At 36.3% G+C, this 18787-nt stretch overlaps 3 protein-coding genes across 6 annotated transcripts; 2 read left to right on the top strand and 1 right to left on the bottom strand.

Annotated features, from left to right (window-relative positions):
• Positions 1–4028: 4028 nt before the first annotated feature.
• LOC126589291 (probable aquaporin PIP2-2) lies at positions 4029–5870 on the top strand. The gene is made up of 4 exons (XM_050254561.1): positions 4029–4415; positions 4743–5038; positions 5196–5336; positions 5418–5870. The coding sequence occupies exons 1-4, from the start codon at positions 4121–4123 to the stop codon at positions 5529–5531; spliced, it is 846 nt and encodes a 281-aa protein (XP_050110518.1). The 5' UTR covers positions 4029–4120; the 3' UTR covers positions 5532–5870.
• A 6166-nt stretch (positions 5871–12036) lies between these two features.
• Positions 12037–12730, top strand: LOC126589296 (uncharacterized). The gene has a single exon (XM_050254567.1). It carries the CDS (start codon positions 12123–12125, stop codon positions 12531–12533), a length of 411 nt encoding a protein of 136 aa, XP_050110524.1. The 5' UTR covers positions 12037–12122; the 3' UTR covers positions 12534–12730.
• Positions 12731–12797: 67 nt separating this feature from the next.
• Positions 12798–18081, bottom strand: LOC126589297 (uncharacterized). Of its 4 annotated transcripts, XR_007611789.1 has the most exons (5): positions 17918–18081; positions 17729–17842; positions 17245–17357; positions 16741–17038; positions 12798–13308 (listed from the first exon to the last, which is right to left on the bottom strand). XR_007611789.1 is itself a non-coding variant. In XM_050254568.1 (4 exons), the coding sequence occupies exons 1-4, from the start codon at positions 17936–17938 to the stop codon at positions 16903–16905; spliced, it is 384 nt and encodes a 127-aa protein (XP_050110525.1). In that variant the 5' UTR covers positions 17939–18081; the 3' UTR covers positions 16665–16902. The 4 variants fall into 4 exon arrangements, 3 of the variants coding, with proteins under 3 accessions (XP_050110525.1, XP_050110527.1, XP_050110526.1); XM_050254568.1 differs by lacking the exon at positions 12798–13308 and having other exon boundaries at positions 16665–17038; XM_050254570.1 differs by lacking the exon at positions 12798–13308 and having other exon boundaries at positions 16939–17027; positions 17918–18080.
• Positions 18082–18787: the final 706 nt, after the last annotated feature.

Raw genomic sequence — 18787 nt, 5'->3', positions numbered from 1 at the left:
TTCACGAGAGTGGCGAAAATGCGGAGAGTTTTTTTGAGTGTGTAGAGTGTTTGAGAGTTTGACGGTTTGAGGGATATGTGGATGTGAGACCCCTTTTTTTTATCTTGGAGGCTCGTATTTATAGGCCTCTCCATATCTTAGTTGAGGCTTGATTTGATATTAATTTGTACTTGATTAATTGATGCAGGGGCCAAAACTTGATTTGGACTTGATTCGTGTTCAATTTGATTTTATCAAATAATGTTGATTTAATCAAATTATATTTGATTTTATCAAATAAATCAATCAACTTCATCCTTAATTTGGTTAATTGTTAGATTTAAATCAAGGTTAATTAAAGATAACTCCTTAATTATTTTCAACCAAATGTCAACACGTATCACTCTTGATGGCTCGTCCGATTTTGATGAGTCACATGCATGTGCGCAACTTGTGAGACCCACAATGTGTGTCACTTAAGTCCTGACATGTCAAAACTTTAGTTTGTTAGTGAGTACTTATTTCACCAAAATTTACATGTCTACACAACCATTTAGCAATTACTTAACATTAACATATGGCTAAATGCAAGTGAATTGTAATTCAGTTGGTTAAGAGCATTCGTCCTCGCACTTGAAATCCTATGTTCGATTCTCACTCCCCATTAAATTAATGTAAGTTATCTTATCATTTTATAATAAAAATTATTATTTAAAAAAAAAACATATGGTTAAACTATGGACTAAAAAATTGGAGGAGGCACCGGCCAATGAGAAGTCACTTGCAGCCACACAAAGCCAAAAACACAAATAAATTTTTTCTTTCAATTACATCATCCACCCTTCAAGTTTTTGACTAGTGTTGCATTTTTAGCCATAATTTCAAGGTGGTAAAAAAAAACCACACCAAGAAAATATTGAAAGTAATTGAAAACAAAATGTGGAATTGTGGATGGGAGAATGGGATTTGGGGAATGTCATATTGTCAATTGGAAAAAAAAAACAATCCAAAAGGGTTAGAGTTATAACTTATACTAGAGTGGGGCGGCCATGGTTGTCAATTCATGGCATCAATATTTCACCAAAAATATAAATTAAATATGTGGTTTATCTATTGTGAGGTTGTCATGAGCTATGTATTTTTGTACAATGTTTGGATCCTAAATTTGTTTTATTTATGGTGTACCTAAACTTAGCTTAGAGCATCTCCACCCCTTTTAGGAGGGCGAGGGCAAGGTAAGGGCAAGAGTTGCTCTTATTATGCACTCTGAACATTAATTGTTTTTGTGCAAGTTCATCCGTTTGGAAAGATGAAGGGCAAGAGAAATAGTGAATACTATTCACAAATATAAGTTTTATGTTTAAGCCTTATAAGTGTGTACTTAGTAAGTTTGTTCTTTAAAAATAAACTCCCTATTTAACTCTAATAATTTAATTTTAAATACAAAGCAAAACATAGCATTACAAACAAGCAATAATTAATGAAAAAAATAAGGCGAATGAAGAAGATTGTTGAACTTTGTAAGTTTGTTAAATGTGTTTAATTTTAAGTGTATTGCTAAAAAAAATTGTATTTTTTAAAGAATTTTTTGATAATTTTTTGACTTCGAATTAATACAGGCCGTTGATTTATCAAATTTTGTTTAAATTAGATGCACCAAATTGTGCCATGTGGCACAATCTATAAGTTTCAAAATAGGACCGTTGGAAATCTAACGGCTGTGAGAGCATTCTAGGCCATTGTCTAATCCCAACAGGCTCAAGCCCATACAATTGTTGCAAGGGCAGTCTAACAAGCACAAGCCCTTGGTCCAATTGCCTTTCCAATTCTGGACCGGTGGAAAAAGATCCAAGAGCAATTCAACTCAATTGCCTTATCAATCGGCTGACTGGCATAGATGCTCTTACATAAAATACTTAGTAAATAGTCAAAAAATTTCTTCATTTGAACAACAGCTAAATTTAATCTAAATGAAAATCGAAATTTGAACGTAAGTGTAAGGGAGTTGTACATTGTTCTAGTCCATATGTAGATAATTTCGATATATAAAAGTAATAGTAGCTCTTTAATTCAAAATTACACACGGATTCCCTACTTCCCAATCAGAGTAAGTGAGGGAAAAATGGATTTTATTTCAAAATGACTTGGCGCATATTATTATAGTTAGCCACTTACATTCATGATGATGTAGATTGTTGTGCCACTTTTCCGATATGCGGTGAAAGTCATACACACCCACAAGTTGCATCTAACCACACAACCATAGCATTCTCATCCTTTAATTTTACTAAACCTAAGGAGAATTTACACAAAATTTTAGGATACATATAATTCTAAGTTAAATTACTTTCATGTTCTAGATTGTTGTGGTACATTTTCGATTAGTGGTTAAAGTCATACACATCCACAAATTGTATCCAGCGGCACAACCATAATAATTTTACTAAATTTAAAGAGAGTTTACTCAACAATTTTAAGATACATATAAATTCTAAAATCAAATTACAATACGATATCAACTTAACTTGAAACCATTTTTTTTCCCTATTTTTTTAAAGTTTAAATAAGTCTATTTTAAATTCTCAACTCAACATGTTTTTTGTGTTTTGGTTATAAAAATAAATCTGAGTAAAAAAAAAACACCATCAGTTCCATAATTGAGATGACGAGTGGTGCATAACCACCATATATGTACACCATTTGATTTTAGGTAGGATCCAGATAAGTTCTTCTGGCAAACCGTCATCAGCTAACATTTGACAAAACATTTAGGGATAAAATATTCATAAATTAATTAATTAAAAGTTTAGAGATAATGGTTCTTTTCCTTTTATTATTGAATTCACAATGGTAGGCTTCTTATTATATATGTGAATTTCCCCAACTTTTTTCAGGTTCTTTTTTATTGTTTTTCACAATTGGGGGTAACGTTGCATATTTTCCATTTAATTGTGGATGCAATTCTTACCAAAGAAATTTTCTTTTGGTAAAACAATTTACATGCACGAAAGCAATAAAGAAAAAGAAAAATGACTTGTTTGGATGTACTTTTAAAATGACCAAAAACACTTTTAGAAAAACAAAATTTGGGTTCCAAAAGCACTTTAAGTACTCTCTGCAAGAAGTACGAGTTATGTGCTTTTTTCAAGAAGCACTTTAAGTGCTTTTTTCAGGATTTACTTGCATATTTACTAAATATTGGTTCTAAAAATATTTTCATAAAAAACGCTTTCTGTCCTTTTAAAAACACATTCATACGAGCTCGAAGAGAAATCTTTACATTTACAATAAAAAATAAAAGGGATATGAAGGAATGTAAATATGAAAGATTGCCTACGGATGAACAATCCTCTCTTAATTAGTAATTGTATTCCTCGATTTTAAGGTATAAGAACATATGAGATACTTGGATCTATTTATTTTCATTCCTAAGTTGTTAACACATGAACGAGAATCATACACATTCGTTTTAATTCATCGGTTGTTAATAAGCACATGAAAACAAATGATACTCATTTCTTATAAATGCATTCATCGTAAGTAATTAACCAAAGCAACCAAAAGTAAAAAATGTGTGTGTTAGCATTAGACCGTTGGCTATACCTTTTTTTAGGCTGGATGACCGTTTTATATTTACCATTTTGTTTTCAAGGCATTATTCTACCCACTACATTTGCCATTTTAAATTGAGTAATAATTCTAAAAAAATAAAAAATAAAAAATAAAAAGAACCCTTGTAGGTCTAACAACTACCCTTTATTTGTCTCTACTCTCTAGGACACTGGGTGATTATATTATATCTCTAAAGTGATGAATGGTGGGAAACTAAAGTAAAACCCTTTTATTTTTAGTAGCCGTTGGGGGACCAGGAGGGGACCCATGCAAGCGAAATCAAGCTAATATGGATTATGGGCGGCATAAAAATAACATAAATCATTTTCATCATCATGTATTATTTGCTTAAACAATAACATAAACATACTTACTTTCCTAATTATTGTTTAGCATACAATCACTCTTGTCTGCCCCATATATACCCCTCTACACTCACACCTCTCCATCCACATTCACAATCCCAAACGACCTCTCTCTTCTCTCATTCCTTCAAAAGCCAAAAGCCACTTAATTAGTCACAGAAGCCATGGCAAAAGATGTAGAGGGAGCTGAACACGGTGAGTTTGCCACCAAAGACTACCATGACCCTCCTCCAACCCCCTTGTTTGATGCTGAGGAGCTCACCAAGTGGTCTTTCTACAGAGCTCTCATTGCTGAGTTCATTGCCACCCTCCTCTTCCTTTACATCACAGTTTTGACCGTCATTGGCTACAAATCCCAGAGCGAGGCTGACCAATGCGGCGGTGTTGGCATTCTTGGTATCGCTTGGGCCTTCGGTGGCATGATTTTCGTCCTTGTTTACTGCACCGCCGGTATCTCAGGTATGTCTTCTTTTTTTTCTCGGTCCTTAGCATAAATAGATAAAAGTGCTTTTGAAACTTTAGAAGCACTTTTGGAAGTGTTTGACAAAAACAGAACTTTTTTTTATGAAATCTCAGAAGCACTTGAAAGAAATTCCTGAAAACATATGATAAATGCTTTTGGAGGAAGTTCGAGTGACTCTAGGGTTTCAGAAGTACTTGAACTTTGAATAAATTTTAGTGTTTACATTAAAAGTGCTACTAACAAAAACTGTTACGGACTAAAAGCGCTTTATACAAAAGTACTTATAACAGAATCTAAGTCTTGTGTTTCTATGACAATTGCAGGAGGACACATTAACCCAGCTGTGACCTTTGGGCTGTTCTTGGCTCGCAAGGTTTCACTGATCAGGGCAGTGTTGTACATCATAGCACAGTGTTTGGGTGCTATCTGCGGTGTAGGGTTGGTGAAGGCCTTCCAGAAGTCATACTACATGAAGTATGGTGGTGGAGCCAACGAGTTGTCTGCTGGCTACAACAAGGGCACTGGTTTGGGTGCTGAGATCATCGGTACCTTTGTTCTTGTCTACACCGTCTTCTCCGCCACCGACCCCAAGAGAAATGCCAGAGACTCTCACGTCCCTGTAAGCACATCTCTCACTCATTTGTTAGCATGAGATTTGAACTTGTGACTTAAATAAATTTCAGATCGAGTGTCAGTACACCAAATGATCGCTCAATTTTTGGTTCATTTTAGGCAATTTTATTAACTCTACAAATTATTTATCGTCTTAAATTAAGGTCTTGGCCCCACTTCCCATTGGATTTGCTGTGTTCATTGTTCACTTGGCCACTATTCCCATCACTGGAACTGGCATCAACCCTGCTAGGAGTTTTGGAGCTGCTGTCATCTACAACAAGGACAAAGCTTGGGATGACCAAGTATGATCCCTCTCAGTTTTCCCAAAAATTGACTTAATTATTTTATTTTCTCTTCTTAATTGGTTTCGTTTTATATCTCAGTGGATCTTCTGGCTTGGACCTTTCATTGGAGCTGCCATTGCTGCCTTCTACCACCAATACATTCTGAGAGCAGGAGCCATCAAGGCTCTGGGATCTTTCAGAAGCAATGCTTAATTAATTAAGGCTTTTAATTTCATCCATGGTTTTCAAATGGAGATGGTGATTCTAAAGGGATAACAAAATAGAGGAGTGCAAGTCTCTCATGGTCCCAAAAGGAGAAATTTGAAGGGCGGTGGAACTGTAGATAATTACGTCTTTGGGCAAAGAGTGCTATTTTGTATCCATCTCTTCTTTGTTATCTTTGCTTTGCATGTTTGTGCTATTTTCATTTCTTCTGTGTATTCTTATCTTTTATTTTATTTACTATTTTCTCTTGTCACCTTTTCAAGTGGTTGTGTATTTATATTGATGCCAGAGAAAGCTAATGAAATACGAGTTGTACCTTGTAATGCTTATCCTGGTTTTAGTTTAATGAATATTCCTCAGCACAATTATCAGATTAGGTAGAGTTAATTAATCAGGTTTGAAAATGGGGTCATTTGATTAAGAGATAATGAAAGATACACTTTAACTTAACTTTAGTTAAATGGTGGGGTTTATAAATAAAAAATTGGCTAAATTACACTCTTAATTTGTCCCCATGGTATGAGCACTCCACGTTTCCATTGGTGTAAATTGGTAGAAATGTGATATCATATCCCATGATGAAGCGACTAGCTAGCTTTTGTTAGTACATTTCTCTTCTTAACGTTGACGAATTTGATCAATAGATAACTCATGAAATTATATATATTTATTCATTTCTTAATCATATAAGAAACTAATTAAATTAAATCCATCGAAAAACGCTAATGAATCATTTGGATGCAGTTTTTTCACCTTGTTTTCTTATCTATCAATCTACGACCTCTCTTTCGAATTGGGATTGTGGGTGTAATTTAAATTTTAATTGCAATAATATAATATCAAAACCAGAGATGAGTTGAGTTCTATACGTTCTTATCGTTTCAAATATTAAAAAGCTGCTGATGAGATTGTTTATATCATATATTTAACTGGTGTTGATAAACATGCAAAATAATAATAAAGATGCTTTATGTAGCGGGTTTTTGTGGTGGTGGTGGTCCTTGGCAGTGAGATCGATGGTGCATTTGATTTCCATTATCTTTGGCATGCAGTAGTCAGGGCCAAGGCCTATAGGGACAACACATGTATATATGCATGCCAGGTCATTAGAGCTGGGTTTGTCTATCTTTTTAAAAGGTTGATGATGTTACATGAAATAATTATAGAGTTTTTTTGTAGTAGATTATTCTATCTTATCTTCGTCGATATTCTATGGCTTTCTGGTCGTTTTCTGGGGAGGAATAAGTAGGTAATGCTTTAAGCTGCTTGATGATGCAGATATTGTTTCAATTTAAAGACTTTTGCTGTTGGAGTTACGTATGTAATGAGAGAGATGTTTTGCTGCCACTCATGTCACTCTTATTCGTTAGGTTAATTAGAAAATTAATTATTTTCTAGTTTTTAGGTAATTTAATGATAGTTCATGTTCAAATGTTTACAAGCGAGAGAACAAACATATGAATTTGGATGCAAGAATTAATACTCTTTAATTTACCCGTGAATAGAAGTTCGTTATGATACTTACTAATTTTTCGATAAAAATAACTTTCATTTTTTTTTAATTGATTGAATGACATAGGCTCATAGCATATGCTGAGGAGTACGAATACAAGTATTGCACAATGTTAACTCTTACATACACTATTGACTATGATCTATTTTCGTAAGCAGTGACAAAGCAGCAAATAAATATCATTTAGGTTATACGGTTTGTAATTTTCTTCTTTAAATTATACTTTTTCTACTTATTTGTTTAAGGTGTTTGGCGAAATAATGTTCTTGCTTCATCTTCTGCATGATGTACGGTATTCTTTGAATAAATTTGACACATCATATGTTTAGCAAATTTAGTTTAAAAAATTGATCTACTTAGCATTAAAATTTAAGGAAAACTAATGAAAAAGATTTCAAAACTTTGAATTTTAACCAAAAGCTATGTTATAACTTTATTTAATGATAAGTACAAGATAATGAAAAACAAAAAAACAAAAAAATACCTAAGTAAAGCGCGTGCAATATTTCATCATCGCCTCATTATTCTTCATCTCCTTCTCCTCCATCAACTACTCTCCCTGACAACAACGCCCCTCCTCTTTCTCTCTAACAATTTTATATTTTCCAATATTTTCTTCGTATATGTATTAGACTACTGCTTGTGCATGAATTTAGTCCAATTTGTCCCTTGTAGATTATATACACAAAAGTAGGATTAGGAATTTTATATTGTTTTTACACATATATTATTATATAACTACTCTATAATTAATCTTCATTTATCGTTAAATTTCATAAACAGTGTAATACCATTAAGTTTCATAATTAGTGTAGAAAGTTTCACAAATAGTACAGTATAGTAAGTTTCATAAACAGTGTACTAAGTTTCATAAACTGTTTGTATGAGGACGCATAGGTTTGCGAGTCAATTTTTATTTTTTATTTATTTTTTTAATATTAAAATGATGTCTTTTTCATTAAAATTTAAGTTATTTTGTCATTTTTATTAAAATTTAAGAATTTTTCATTAAAATCTAAGTCTTTTTCATTAAATAAATTTATAGCATGGTTTTTTATTAAAAAAAATTTAGCCCAAACTTTTTTCATGAAAGCTCCCTTAAAATTTACTCTAATAAAAAAATTGTGTAGAAAAGTTTGGTGTTTATACATGAAACATAACATTGATGGGCATTCGCTATTTTGAAAGCTTCTTTAGGCCAGAGTTCATGCTTCACATACCGAGCCGAGCTCAATGGATTTGAAGTCAAGGTCCGTCATCATGATTCGTATGGAATGGGTTTAAATGTTGCCATGTCCTCTAAAAGATTTTCGAAATCCCGCATTGTCTCGTGAAAGTCATTTTTCTTTCAGTTTTTATTCGGTTCGGTTTGGTTTTATTCAGTTTGGTTTCGGTTTTCTTTTTAATTTTATAAAATTTGATCATTTTTTTAATATGGAATTTAGAATAAAGGCTTACGTTGGTAGACTAATAATAACAAAATAGGGAAAGTGGGAAGGTAGTTGTACATATACAAGATCATATAAACCAATTCTATGCTATCAACAGCCTCAATTGCAAAGAAAAATTGATCACCATTTTCATTCAAAAAACAAACAATTAGAAAAGCTTTTCAAAGTTTCAAAGCCATCCAAAACTTTCCTCTATAATCAATGAAATATCCTCCCTAATTGAACCAAGTATGCTCCTTGAAAAAACCATAGACTTAGTTTCAAACTTGGCAACAAAAGTTTCACAAAAATGGGCATACATTCATAAAGTGTAAAGGGACTCCGTTCAGTTCGGTTTGGTTTTTTTTTTTCTTTCGATTTTCGGTTTCGGTTCAGTGTTTGGTCCGATTTTTTTTTCGGTTTTCGATTTTTTGAACCCACCTCTACCAGCATTGTTAGTAAAGTGTCAGTCATTCATGGCCGTTGCTTGGCCGAGGGCTTGATCTCTTCCATGCTCCTGATGATCGCATTGTGGCGTTACTCACGCTCATCCTCCGGCTCTCTACCAAAGTCTCCCTTGAGGAGTGCTGCAGGAAGGATGTAGGGGGACTCTACCGGACTACTTTGATGACTCCAAAGTAGGGAGAACAGCACCAGCCAAGGGCTTGGAGCCTTATCCTCCTTGGGCTTCATTGGCCTTTGGCCCACCTCGTTGATCTAATTTTGTACAAGACCAACTGACGTGTCATATCACATAACATTTTCGTACTGTATGCCAATGAACGAGTTTTATAGTAGGCCCAATTGTAAACAAATGAACTGTTGCTACATCATTTGGGACATGAGTTGTTGTCCCAAAGAATGAAGTCTCGTGTCTAGGATTGAATTGGGATGAATAACCCATCCATTATATTAAAGGGACGCCTAAGGAAGAAATGAAACAATTGAATCGAACTTGAAGATAGAAAGTAGATTATTCATTAAGAAAACATTTACATTCCAATCCCTTCTCCATAACAAAACATAGTAAGATTAGTAGACATATGTCTCTTCATGTCCAAACCCTTTTAAATGAAAAATCATCCATCTCTACCTCTAATATACCTTGAATTTTACTAATCGATCTATCCACATAATTTCTAAACACCAAACGAGTGCTATTGATGTTCAATGCCCAATGTTGGAAGGATTTAAACTAGTGATATCTAAGTATTTTGCTTACAAAACACAAAAACAAAGACATGTTTGAAGTAGCCAATAGAATGAGATGTTTATCACATACAATCAAACTCTTGTGATTTGGAAGGTGCATTGCTCAAACATGTGATGCCCTGAACCAATTAACAAGGATCTTGTGTATGCATTAGGTGAAGCCTCAGTGCCACTGTGTCATAGAGAGAGAGAGAGAGGGAGAGAGGGAGAGAGAGAGTTGAACATAAAGCTTTGAAGGGTGTGATGAGTCATGATTGTAATGTTAGAGTGGAGGGAAGGAGAAAATTTTCATTGTGACCGGAATGCAAGTGATATATCACGTGTTTTTATATAAGTTGTGAGAAATTTTAGTTTTTAAGTTATTAATTTTTAACACACATATCTCATTATTTGTATAATGACATGTGGTGTATCACTTCGTATTTTGATCATACTGAAAAAATCTCTCGAGGGTGAGGGAGAAAGGACATATATTTATTTGAGGTTAGTGAAATTGGCAATGGCATGCGTTTAAACATGTGCAATAATGTCAAATATCAAGGCCGGTGACACGCACACAAAGCTTGGCTGCCCATTATGATTACAATTATACACATCATGAAATGGATAAACACGGACGTCGCCTTTTCTGTCCCTCCAATCTAAGAAGGAGGTGGATTGTCTACACTCTTATTTTCATACTCTTCTCATTCTTTCTTGTTTGTGCGGTTGCGGTTAAACCACGTTAATATTTTATATTAATTTTTTTATAAAAATAATAAAACAAAAAATAATAGAAATATAAAATGTTGATTTAACTTAACTATGACCACACAAAACAAAAGAGAATATAAAGAGTATGAAAATGGGAGAGCAGACAATCCACCTCTATCTAAGAAACCTTCATAAAACCACATCCACGCTTGTTTCCAATGCATGTATAATTGCACTTGTACTGTATTACAAGAACACTTCAAATGAACTTTTTCTTTTTTATGTAATGATAATTAAACTAGACGTTAAACTTGATTAAGAAAATTTATTTTTGTACTTGAAATTCCGTGTTCAACTCCCCTTCTCATAGCATCTTTGATAGAGTTATACAAATCAGAGATATAAAACCACATGTGCGAGAGATTTTTCAGTATGCGAGATATAAAATCATATGTCATTATATAAGTGAAGCGACAATAGAATATTTTTTTTCTCAACTTATATAATTACATATGGCCTAAATAACCATGTTCCGGGCACATTAAAAAATCTCTCCACATATACATCTCATTTTACATTTATGAGATATAAAAATATATGTTTTACTCAATGGCGGGGCACAACTCCTAAAAATTGAAAAAAAAAAGAATTTATATTTTTACTTGAGTAATGCTACACTTACCATCTATTTGTATCATTCATCTAGTAGAAGTAAAACCCACCAACACATGTGAGTCTCATTTCTATTAAAGAGATGATACAAATATGGTAAGAATGACATTTTTATTTTTACTTACATTGTCCGGCCAATAAGTGTTTTACATCTCGTCCATTGGAGAACTTACCAACAAAACATCCAAACCGTTCATTTCGAAAGATTTGGCTTCTCTCATTAGGGATGCTCTTAAAAGATAGAAGGAAGTCTTCGGAAACCTAAACAGAAAATAATGAATGAGATGGGGTGAGAAAAGTGGTTTGCATGTGACAACCATGAATTTAATTAGTGTGTTCAAATGATTGTGAAAACCTATCAATTGAGTAAGGATATAAAGGTTTGGAGAAGATTAATTATATTCCACGTCCCCACTCATGTGTAAAATTAAGGCACTCAGGTGGAGGAAAAACGAGATCAATAGACTACAGTAGTAACTAGTGAAGGTAATAAGGTTGTCAACAAATTTAAATGACAATCATACCCGCTACTACTATAGGTCACACATTTCCAACCAAACTGGCATGCTAGATGCAACTTCTCAACGGTATAATGCTTCATAAAATATGCAACAAACCTAAGAGTTGTTGGTCTAGCGGTCAAGTCCTTGGTTTGCTCTCAAGTGGTATGGGCTTCGATTTTCTCCCACGGTACCAACCAAGCAAATGCTAGAGTTTCTCGCTCCCCAAGTGTTGTTGGGTCAAGCAGAGGACCTAGTGATTAGTCAGGTCAAGAACTCGGATAGATTAGTTTAAAAAAAATGCAACGAAATTGACCTTGAAAAGTATTTCTAGAATTTAGACATTTTTATTAGGGGATGGGGAAGATCAATGGAGTACACCACCATGTCACCACCATCATTCTGTTCCCTCCCGGACCTCTTTTTCATAACCAAAATTCTAGTCCAAGCAACCACCACTCCCTCCTAGGATCTTATAAAAGCCACACTAAAGCACCCACAAGTATCATAGGAAAACACTAACTACTACAACTACTACTTCATTAGCAAGTCTGAAAAAATGCCTTCAAGGGTTTCCATCTTTCTCTTCTTCTCTTCTCTGACCCTTCTCTCCGTTGCTTTTGCTGATGAGAGAGCCCCCCACGGCCTTGCCAGAGCAAACCCAACGGCAATTTCACCGTCACAATATGATTTCTTCAATCCAACGTCGCAAAACCCCATTTCCAAAGACCCATGTGTTACATCCAGTTGCTCACCATTGCATGTGGCAGCTCAAGTGCAAGCAACAGAAGCACACGAGAGCAAATACTCTACATCACAGAATGGCGGTGCAGGATACGGAGCTGCTGGGGTTGCTGGCATTGTGTGCGGTTTAGCATTTGCAGTCTTTCTGGCAATGGGGGCTTACCATGTGTTTGTCACACGCAGATCACATATGAGTCGAGCCAACACAGTTCAACCCGATGTATGAAGTTCTCTTCTCATTGCATGAACCATCATGGCTTGACCAAGCCATCTACCAGACTACAACCCTACTTGGATCTCTCTCTGATCTATCCTCCACTGTACTAAAACCAGATTATGTAGTATGTATCTATAATCATTAGTGACCAGTGCACGGTATTTACTAGTAAAAAGTATTTATTAAATGGTAATTAATTTCCTTCACCTTCCAGCATTCAAGCAACTAAGAAACCAAATGATTAATAACGCAATCCACATTGAGAGCAATATGAAAGAAAACGGAGGTCACATGTTAACAAGTTAAGTGGCAAGTAACATACAATAATGAAAGTAAAACATAAAAAAAAATGGTTTCATGATTCTGTCCTACAATTTCTAAAAACGTCAACATCGAACTCTTATCATAACTATGGATACAAAAGTACACTACCTTTGAGCTAGAATCTGCAAACGCTTGTGTCCTCTTTTTTCAAAAGGATGAAAAGCATTCCTAAAGTAAACCAAAAGTGTCACAAACAGCAGAAAGGAAAGTCACAGTCAAGCCCTAGGTGAGGAATTTGTAGTAACAACCATAAAGCTAGACGTATGTTTAGTTAGAGATCAACTTCCAATGGTCGCAATGGAGCAATGGAAGAAAAGAGCCAGATGGATTGTGTTTATACCATATTTAGGGCCTCGTATTTAGACCTCGTATAAATACTTGGAGGACTTAAATGTAAGTATGTAATAAATGAATGAACAAATATGTAAAAAGGAGAGGAACCCTTATTCTATAAAAGGGCCTCCTCACCCTCACAAACTCTAAGTCTCTTCTATCTAGAGCAAAGCTCTCACACTCTCAGAGCTCTCTCTCCCCCCCCACTTCTCAGAGAAATATAATACAATCAGTGTGGACGTAGCCCAAACCTTGGGGTGAACCACGATAACTCTTGTGTTATTTACATTTCATGCAGATTCACGGTCAGATTTACGTTGTACCAAGACCATCCGGTTTTGTGCATCAACATTTGGCGCCGTCTGTGGGAATCGACACAAAAAACTATGTCGGTACTCTTTCATTTTTTCATCAAACCTCACCACTGTGAATCTGCAAAAATCTAACAACCCAAAGCTTTCCCCCCCCCCCCAAAAAAAAAACCCCAAGAAACCAGTCCATCTCTCTCTCATTTCTCTCTCTCTACAAAACCCAGAAAGCAGAAAAATCGGAAGACCCTAGACCAGAAAATGTTGAGGTTTTGTAGTCGCGCAGCTCTCTACCACCCATCAATCTCAGATCTCATCTCCCTCAGCGAAAAACGATGTCGATTTCAGAGATTGCTTGCACCTATGCCGCCTTAATCCTCCACGATGATGGCATCCCCATCACTGCTGAAAAGATTGCGACAGTGGCAAAAGCTGCTAATATCACTGTTGAGTCTTACTAGCCCGGCTTGTTCGCCAAGCTCGCCAAGAAGAGGAACATTGAAGACCTCATCCTGAATGTTGGCGCTGGTGGTGGCAGTGCCGTTGCTGCTCCAGGTGCCGGTGGGGTTGCCCCAGCTGCTGCTGCTCATGCAGCACACCCAGTCCACCACACTGATTCATCTCCTCCATGGCTGCCGTCGTTTCTGCCAATTGAGTTACCATCGCCTCCGTCAGTCGATTTCTCTGAAATTGGTAGCATTTTTGGATGGGGAGATCCTACAAGCAGCTTCTTATCACCACCTGTTGGCCTCGAGCTAAGAATTTCAGGACCTTGTCAATGCAAATGAAGAAACCGCCGGTCCTGAAACGCTTGCAGATGCCACTTCAGCACAAAGCAGAATATCGTCCAAAGAGATTAAGAAGACTTACATAGTAAAGCAACACAGAGCGTCATGTGACCGGTTGATTAAACAAGAAGAGAGAAACATGAGGCATAGGTTTGAAGCCGTTCATACAGTATCTGAAACAGAAAAACGGGTTCTTATACTTCTCAACAACGATTCTTCTACACCTCATTTTTGTTATCAGTCAGATAGCGCAGAACTCTTGGATGGCCGCTAATGTTGATAATCCAGATGTTAACACATTGCGCTTTTTCATCTCACTATTCGCTCTCTCGAAGGAGAATGGAATTTTCACAGTGCGTCGGGATTCGCGTTTCTCGATCACACCAACCCGCCACCACCGTTGCATCCCTTGCGCCTCGCCCTCGTCTTCTTCCTGCGTAATTGCCATTGCTGTTTTTGCTGATCGGTCCCACTCTTCATGATTTGGATTGAGAATCAGCGATGGAGGATTAGAGATAGGAGGAGGAGGAGGAAGAGAGAGAAAGAGAAAGGGAGAGAAAGCACCAAAGAATATGGCAGTAAGTCTTCAAGCAGTTTGAATGTGGTAGCTCGAATGTCGTTTCAGCAAGCCATTGTTGCCAAAGACGCCCTTCAGGGTATGGTTTTTTATTCAGAATCGAAGGCGGTGCGGCACACGGAGATGGCGAAGAACAATCTTTTTGTTAAAAGAGGAATTATTGCTAAAACAGTTGGAACAGCTAAAGAGCAGAGAAAAAGAAAAAGGGAAGAAAAGGAATACAGAAAGGAAAACGCCAGGATGGTACTTTTTCTTTTGTCGACGAAGATGCCTACCATCATGCATATTCTCATTCTTTGAGAAAGCCAGAGAAAAACAAATGGGCAGTGTCGAAAAGGCTGTCCAGGCAGCTGTCACTTTAAAGAAAAACAAGAAAAGCAAGTGGGTGATGTCAGGGTTGTCCAGGCAGCTATTACCTTTTACAGGAGAACAGGAAATAGCAAGGAATAAACACCCCACTAGAATGATGTGATTTACTTTTCTGGTTTTTGTATAAGGTAATTTATTTTTCTTACATTTCGGAGACATCTGTATAAACCTAATCAGAGGGTAATATGTATAAACCCTCATCAGAGGGTAGTTAAAAAAAAAAAAACGGCAAAGCCCAAAATAAATGGGCTGGAATGTTGTGTGGAGGGCGAAGGCCCATAAGCCCAAAATAGCTCCAACCAGGCGATCAAAGGTACGCCCAGTACTCAACAATTATTCGGCAACCTGCCACTATTATCACCAACCAGGTGACCAAAAATACGCCTAGTACTCCACAATTATTCGGCAACCCACCACTATTATCACCAATCAGGTGATGAAATGTATAACCCGTACTCTAATATCATTTGACAACTAGCCATTCATGCCACCAACCAGGTGATGAGATGTACAACCCGTACTTTAATTTGGCAACTAGCCATTCATGCCACCAACCAGGTGATGAAATGTACAACTCGTACTATCCTTTATGCCACCAACCAGGTGATTAAAAGTACGCCTAATACTCCAAATTATACATGAGCACTACTCATGTCATTCATATATAAACATTCATGAGCATCACTCATGACAATCATACATAAACATTCATGACCATCATTCATGTCAACATTCATGAGCATCACTCATGCTAACATTCATGAGCATCATTCATGACAACATCTATGAGCATCACTCATGTCAATCAACATAAACATTCATGAGCATCACTCATGTCAATCAGTTTAAAAAGCTTCATTTACAGAGCTTTAGCTTCAAAAGCGTCATTTACAAAGCTCTAGTTTCAAAGCTTCACTTGCACAGCTTCACCTACAAAACTTCAGTGCAGGATATACAAATACCGCCACCGAACAACCGCCACTTCGGCCCATACATGGATTTAATTTGAAGTCTTCAGCCAACATACTCTATTGACCGAAGACTTGGAGGACTACATCATGTACCATATATTGGGCCTCAACTAAACCTCATGAAAAATACTTAGGGGACTTAGCACATTACTTATGTATTGAGGAACGAGCCCTTATTCTATAAAAGAGACTCCCTCACCTTCAAACGCCACAAGCCGAGCCAACCAAGGCAACATAAGCCACGAGCCGAGGAGCTTCGCAATGTGTGCTACTTCTAGTTGAACATCATTTCAGATTGAGTACCGCCTCATATCGAGTATTAGTTTAAGACAACATCTAGTTACTTCGGCCTACACATGGACTAAATTTCAAGTCTCTAGCCAAAAGACTCTCTTGACTGAAGACTTGGGGGACTAATGTTTATACCATATTTAGGGTCTCGTATTTAGACCTTGTATAAATACTCAGGAGACTTAAATGTAATTATGTAATAAAGGAAGGGGCAAATATGTAAAAAAGGGAGGAGCCTTTATTCTATAAAAGGACCTCCTCATCCTCACAAACTTTAAGTCTCTTCTATCTAGAGCAAAGCTCTCACACTCTCAGAGCTCTCTCTCTCCCTCACTTTTCAGAGAAATATAATACAATCAGTGTGGACGTAGCCCAAACCTTGGGGTAAACCACGATAACTCTTGTGTTATTTACATTTCATGCAGATTCACGGTCGGATTTACGTTGTACCAAGATCATCCAGTTTTGTGCATCAACAGATTGGTTTGACAATAAGGGCCAAAACCATTTGGGTTCCCTTTTTTGTATTATCTTTCGTACATCTTGAGGTGTCCTGAAAGTCACGAATCATGAAGAGAAAGACAAGCATAATTCACTGATATAAATTCAAAAATAAAAATATAGTTTGCCAGCAAAATTATTATGCCTTTGAAATCATGGTCTGGTTGCTCAAAATATGCAAAAATACAAACGTGGGGCAAGTTCAGTTTAGCACGTATTAATGTCACGAAAACAGAGCAGTGCGTATATCTAATCTACCATCCAGATGAACGAAGAGACTCGATCACAGGTCGAAATGTCTGGTCCACAGCTTTGTTCCAAAGGTGCGCCAACTCTGCACGAGATTTCCTTCCAAAAATGGGCTCTGCAATCTGCAGAAGTTTGAAAGTTGAAATTATTAGAATTCAATCACAGCAAGCTAGGAGCTAAACAATTCATTGCAAAAGTTTTCTAGTGTTTTAAGAATCACCCCGTTATTGACAGGGTCATGTAGAGAAAATGATTATCATATAAAAATAAAATAAGATAAAAATAATCAAAATATATTTCCACAACAAATGAGCCAAGTATGCTGATTAAGCAATCCTAATCCTCCCCAAAACCTCATCAACAGGTTAATATGACCGATTGGGAAAGGCTAAAAATCAACAAGATTAAGACTTTACACACTAAAGCTAGGGTTTTCAGCCGCCACAAACACGACGCCGTAACGCAATAATTAAACAAGGAAATTGGAAACTACCTGGGAAACTCGTAGAGGTTTGGCGCCGGAAATAGAGTTGTAGATGCACCTGCGCTGCTCGAACACAACGATCCCCGTGAGTATGCTTCCGAGTGCAGCGCCCAGCAGACGCTCCTGCATTTTTCAAATTTTGTTCATACTAGAAAACCACAAATCGAAATTAAAATTTTCGAATTTGTAATTTCGAACCTGAGCAAGAACGCTGATCATGGCGGATTGAATGATTTGATTTCTTCATATTTCTGTGCAGATGGAGGAAGCCGTGGGTAGCTGATTTTGTTCAGGTCGGGCGACAAGGAGGAGGACCTGATTTGGGCCGGGTTTTATCAACTCCTGGCCCAACCAAAAAAAAAAAAGCTCTATGGGCAACCCCAGTGTATTAGATTGGTTCAAACCCGTTACCCGACTGAACCCGGTTAAGAATCTTGACCCGTATTAGACGGGGTACGAGATTGATTAAAAGAACTTTCATCAAAAACACTTTCTGTTATTTTAAAAAGAACTTTCATAAAAAACACTTTCTGTTATTTTAAAAGTATTTCCATACACACATTTAGTTATCCTCCGAGGGTTAAAAACGCTTTCAGATAACACAAGGGCTCTAAGATGCCGTGTTAAAATCTTTGGTTGAGCATTGTTATGTTAGCCCATATTTGAGGTGAATACAATCTCAAGAATCTCTATTTATCTTAAAATGATCTTCTTTTGAATGCACTATTTGAAAAGGTTGAGGTTTCACTCTAAAACTAATTTCAACGGAAAAAAGTAATCGCACTCCATATAAACTTATTTACAAATTCTTAGCTTTTCAAAGTAAGACCTTGTTGAATATTTGAGACAACTTTTGTTTTTTCAAAAGGTTTTTTATTGTTTGGCTGTTTGGTAAAGTTGTTGTGTAAGAAAGTTGTGGTGTGAGAAAGTTAATTTAGAGCTAAACTTCAATGGTAACTACGATGCTGCATTCATTTTGGTTTTTAAGCAAACCAAATTGAAAAGATGCGGAGGAATTAACGCAACTTTTGAACTACCAAATTAAAGATATGCAACTCAAATAATTAA

Source organism: Malus sylvestris, chromosome 11 (genome assembly GCF_916048215.2).
Source record: "Malus sylvestris chromosome 11, drMalSylv7.2, whole genome shotgun sequence".
NCBI lineage: Eukaryota > Viridiplantae > Streptophyta > Magnoliopsida > Rosales > Rosaceae > Malus > Malus sylvestris.
Note: the sequence above shows the minus strand (reverse complement) of the source record. Positions and strands in the feature narration are given on the sequence as shown.

Excerpts from the sequence above, each read along its gene's own strand:
- LOC126589291 (XM_050254561.1), top strand. The coding sequence starts at position 4,121 with ATGGCAAAAGATGTAGAGGGAGCTGAACACGGTGAGTTTGCCACCAAA. Across the intron at positions 4,416-4,742 it reads CTGCACCGCCGGTATCTCAG|GAGGACACATTAACCCAGCT; the intron begins GTATGTCTTCTT and ends TGACAATTGCAG. Across the intron at positions 5,039-5,195 it reads CCAGAGACTCTCACGTCCCT|GTCTTGGCCCCACTTCCCAT; the intron begins GTAAGCACATCT and ends TCTTAAATTAAG.
- LOC126589296 (XM_050254567.1), top strand. The coding sequence starts at position 12,123 with ATGCCTTCAAGGGTTTCCATCTTTCTCTTCTTCTCTTCTCTGACCCTT.
- LOC126589297 (XM_050254568.1), bottom strand. The coding sequence starts at position 17,938 with ATGATCAGCGTTCTTGCTCAG. Across the intron at positions 17,358-17,728 it reads AACCTCTACGAGTTTCCCAG|ATTGCAGAGCCCATTTTTGG; the intron begins GTAGTTTCCAAT and ends AAACTTCTGCAG. Across the intron at positions 17,039-17,244 it reads TCTCTTCGTTCATCTGGATG|GACACCTCAAGATGTACGAA; the intron begins GTAGATTAGATA and ends CGTGACTTTCAG.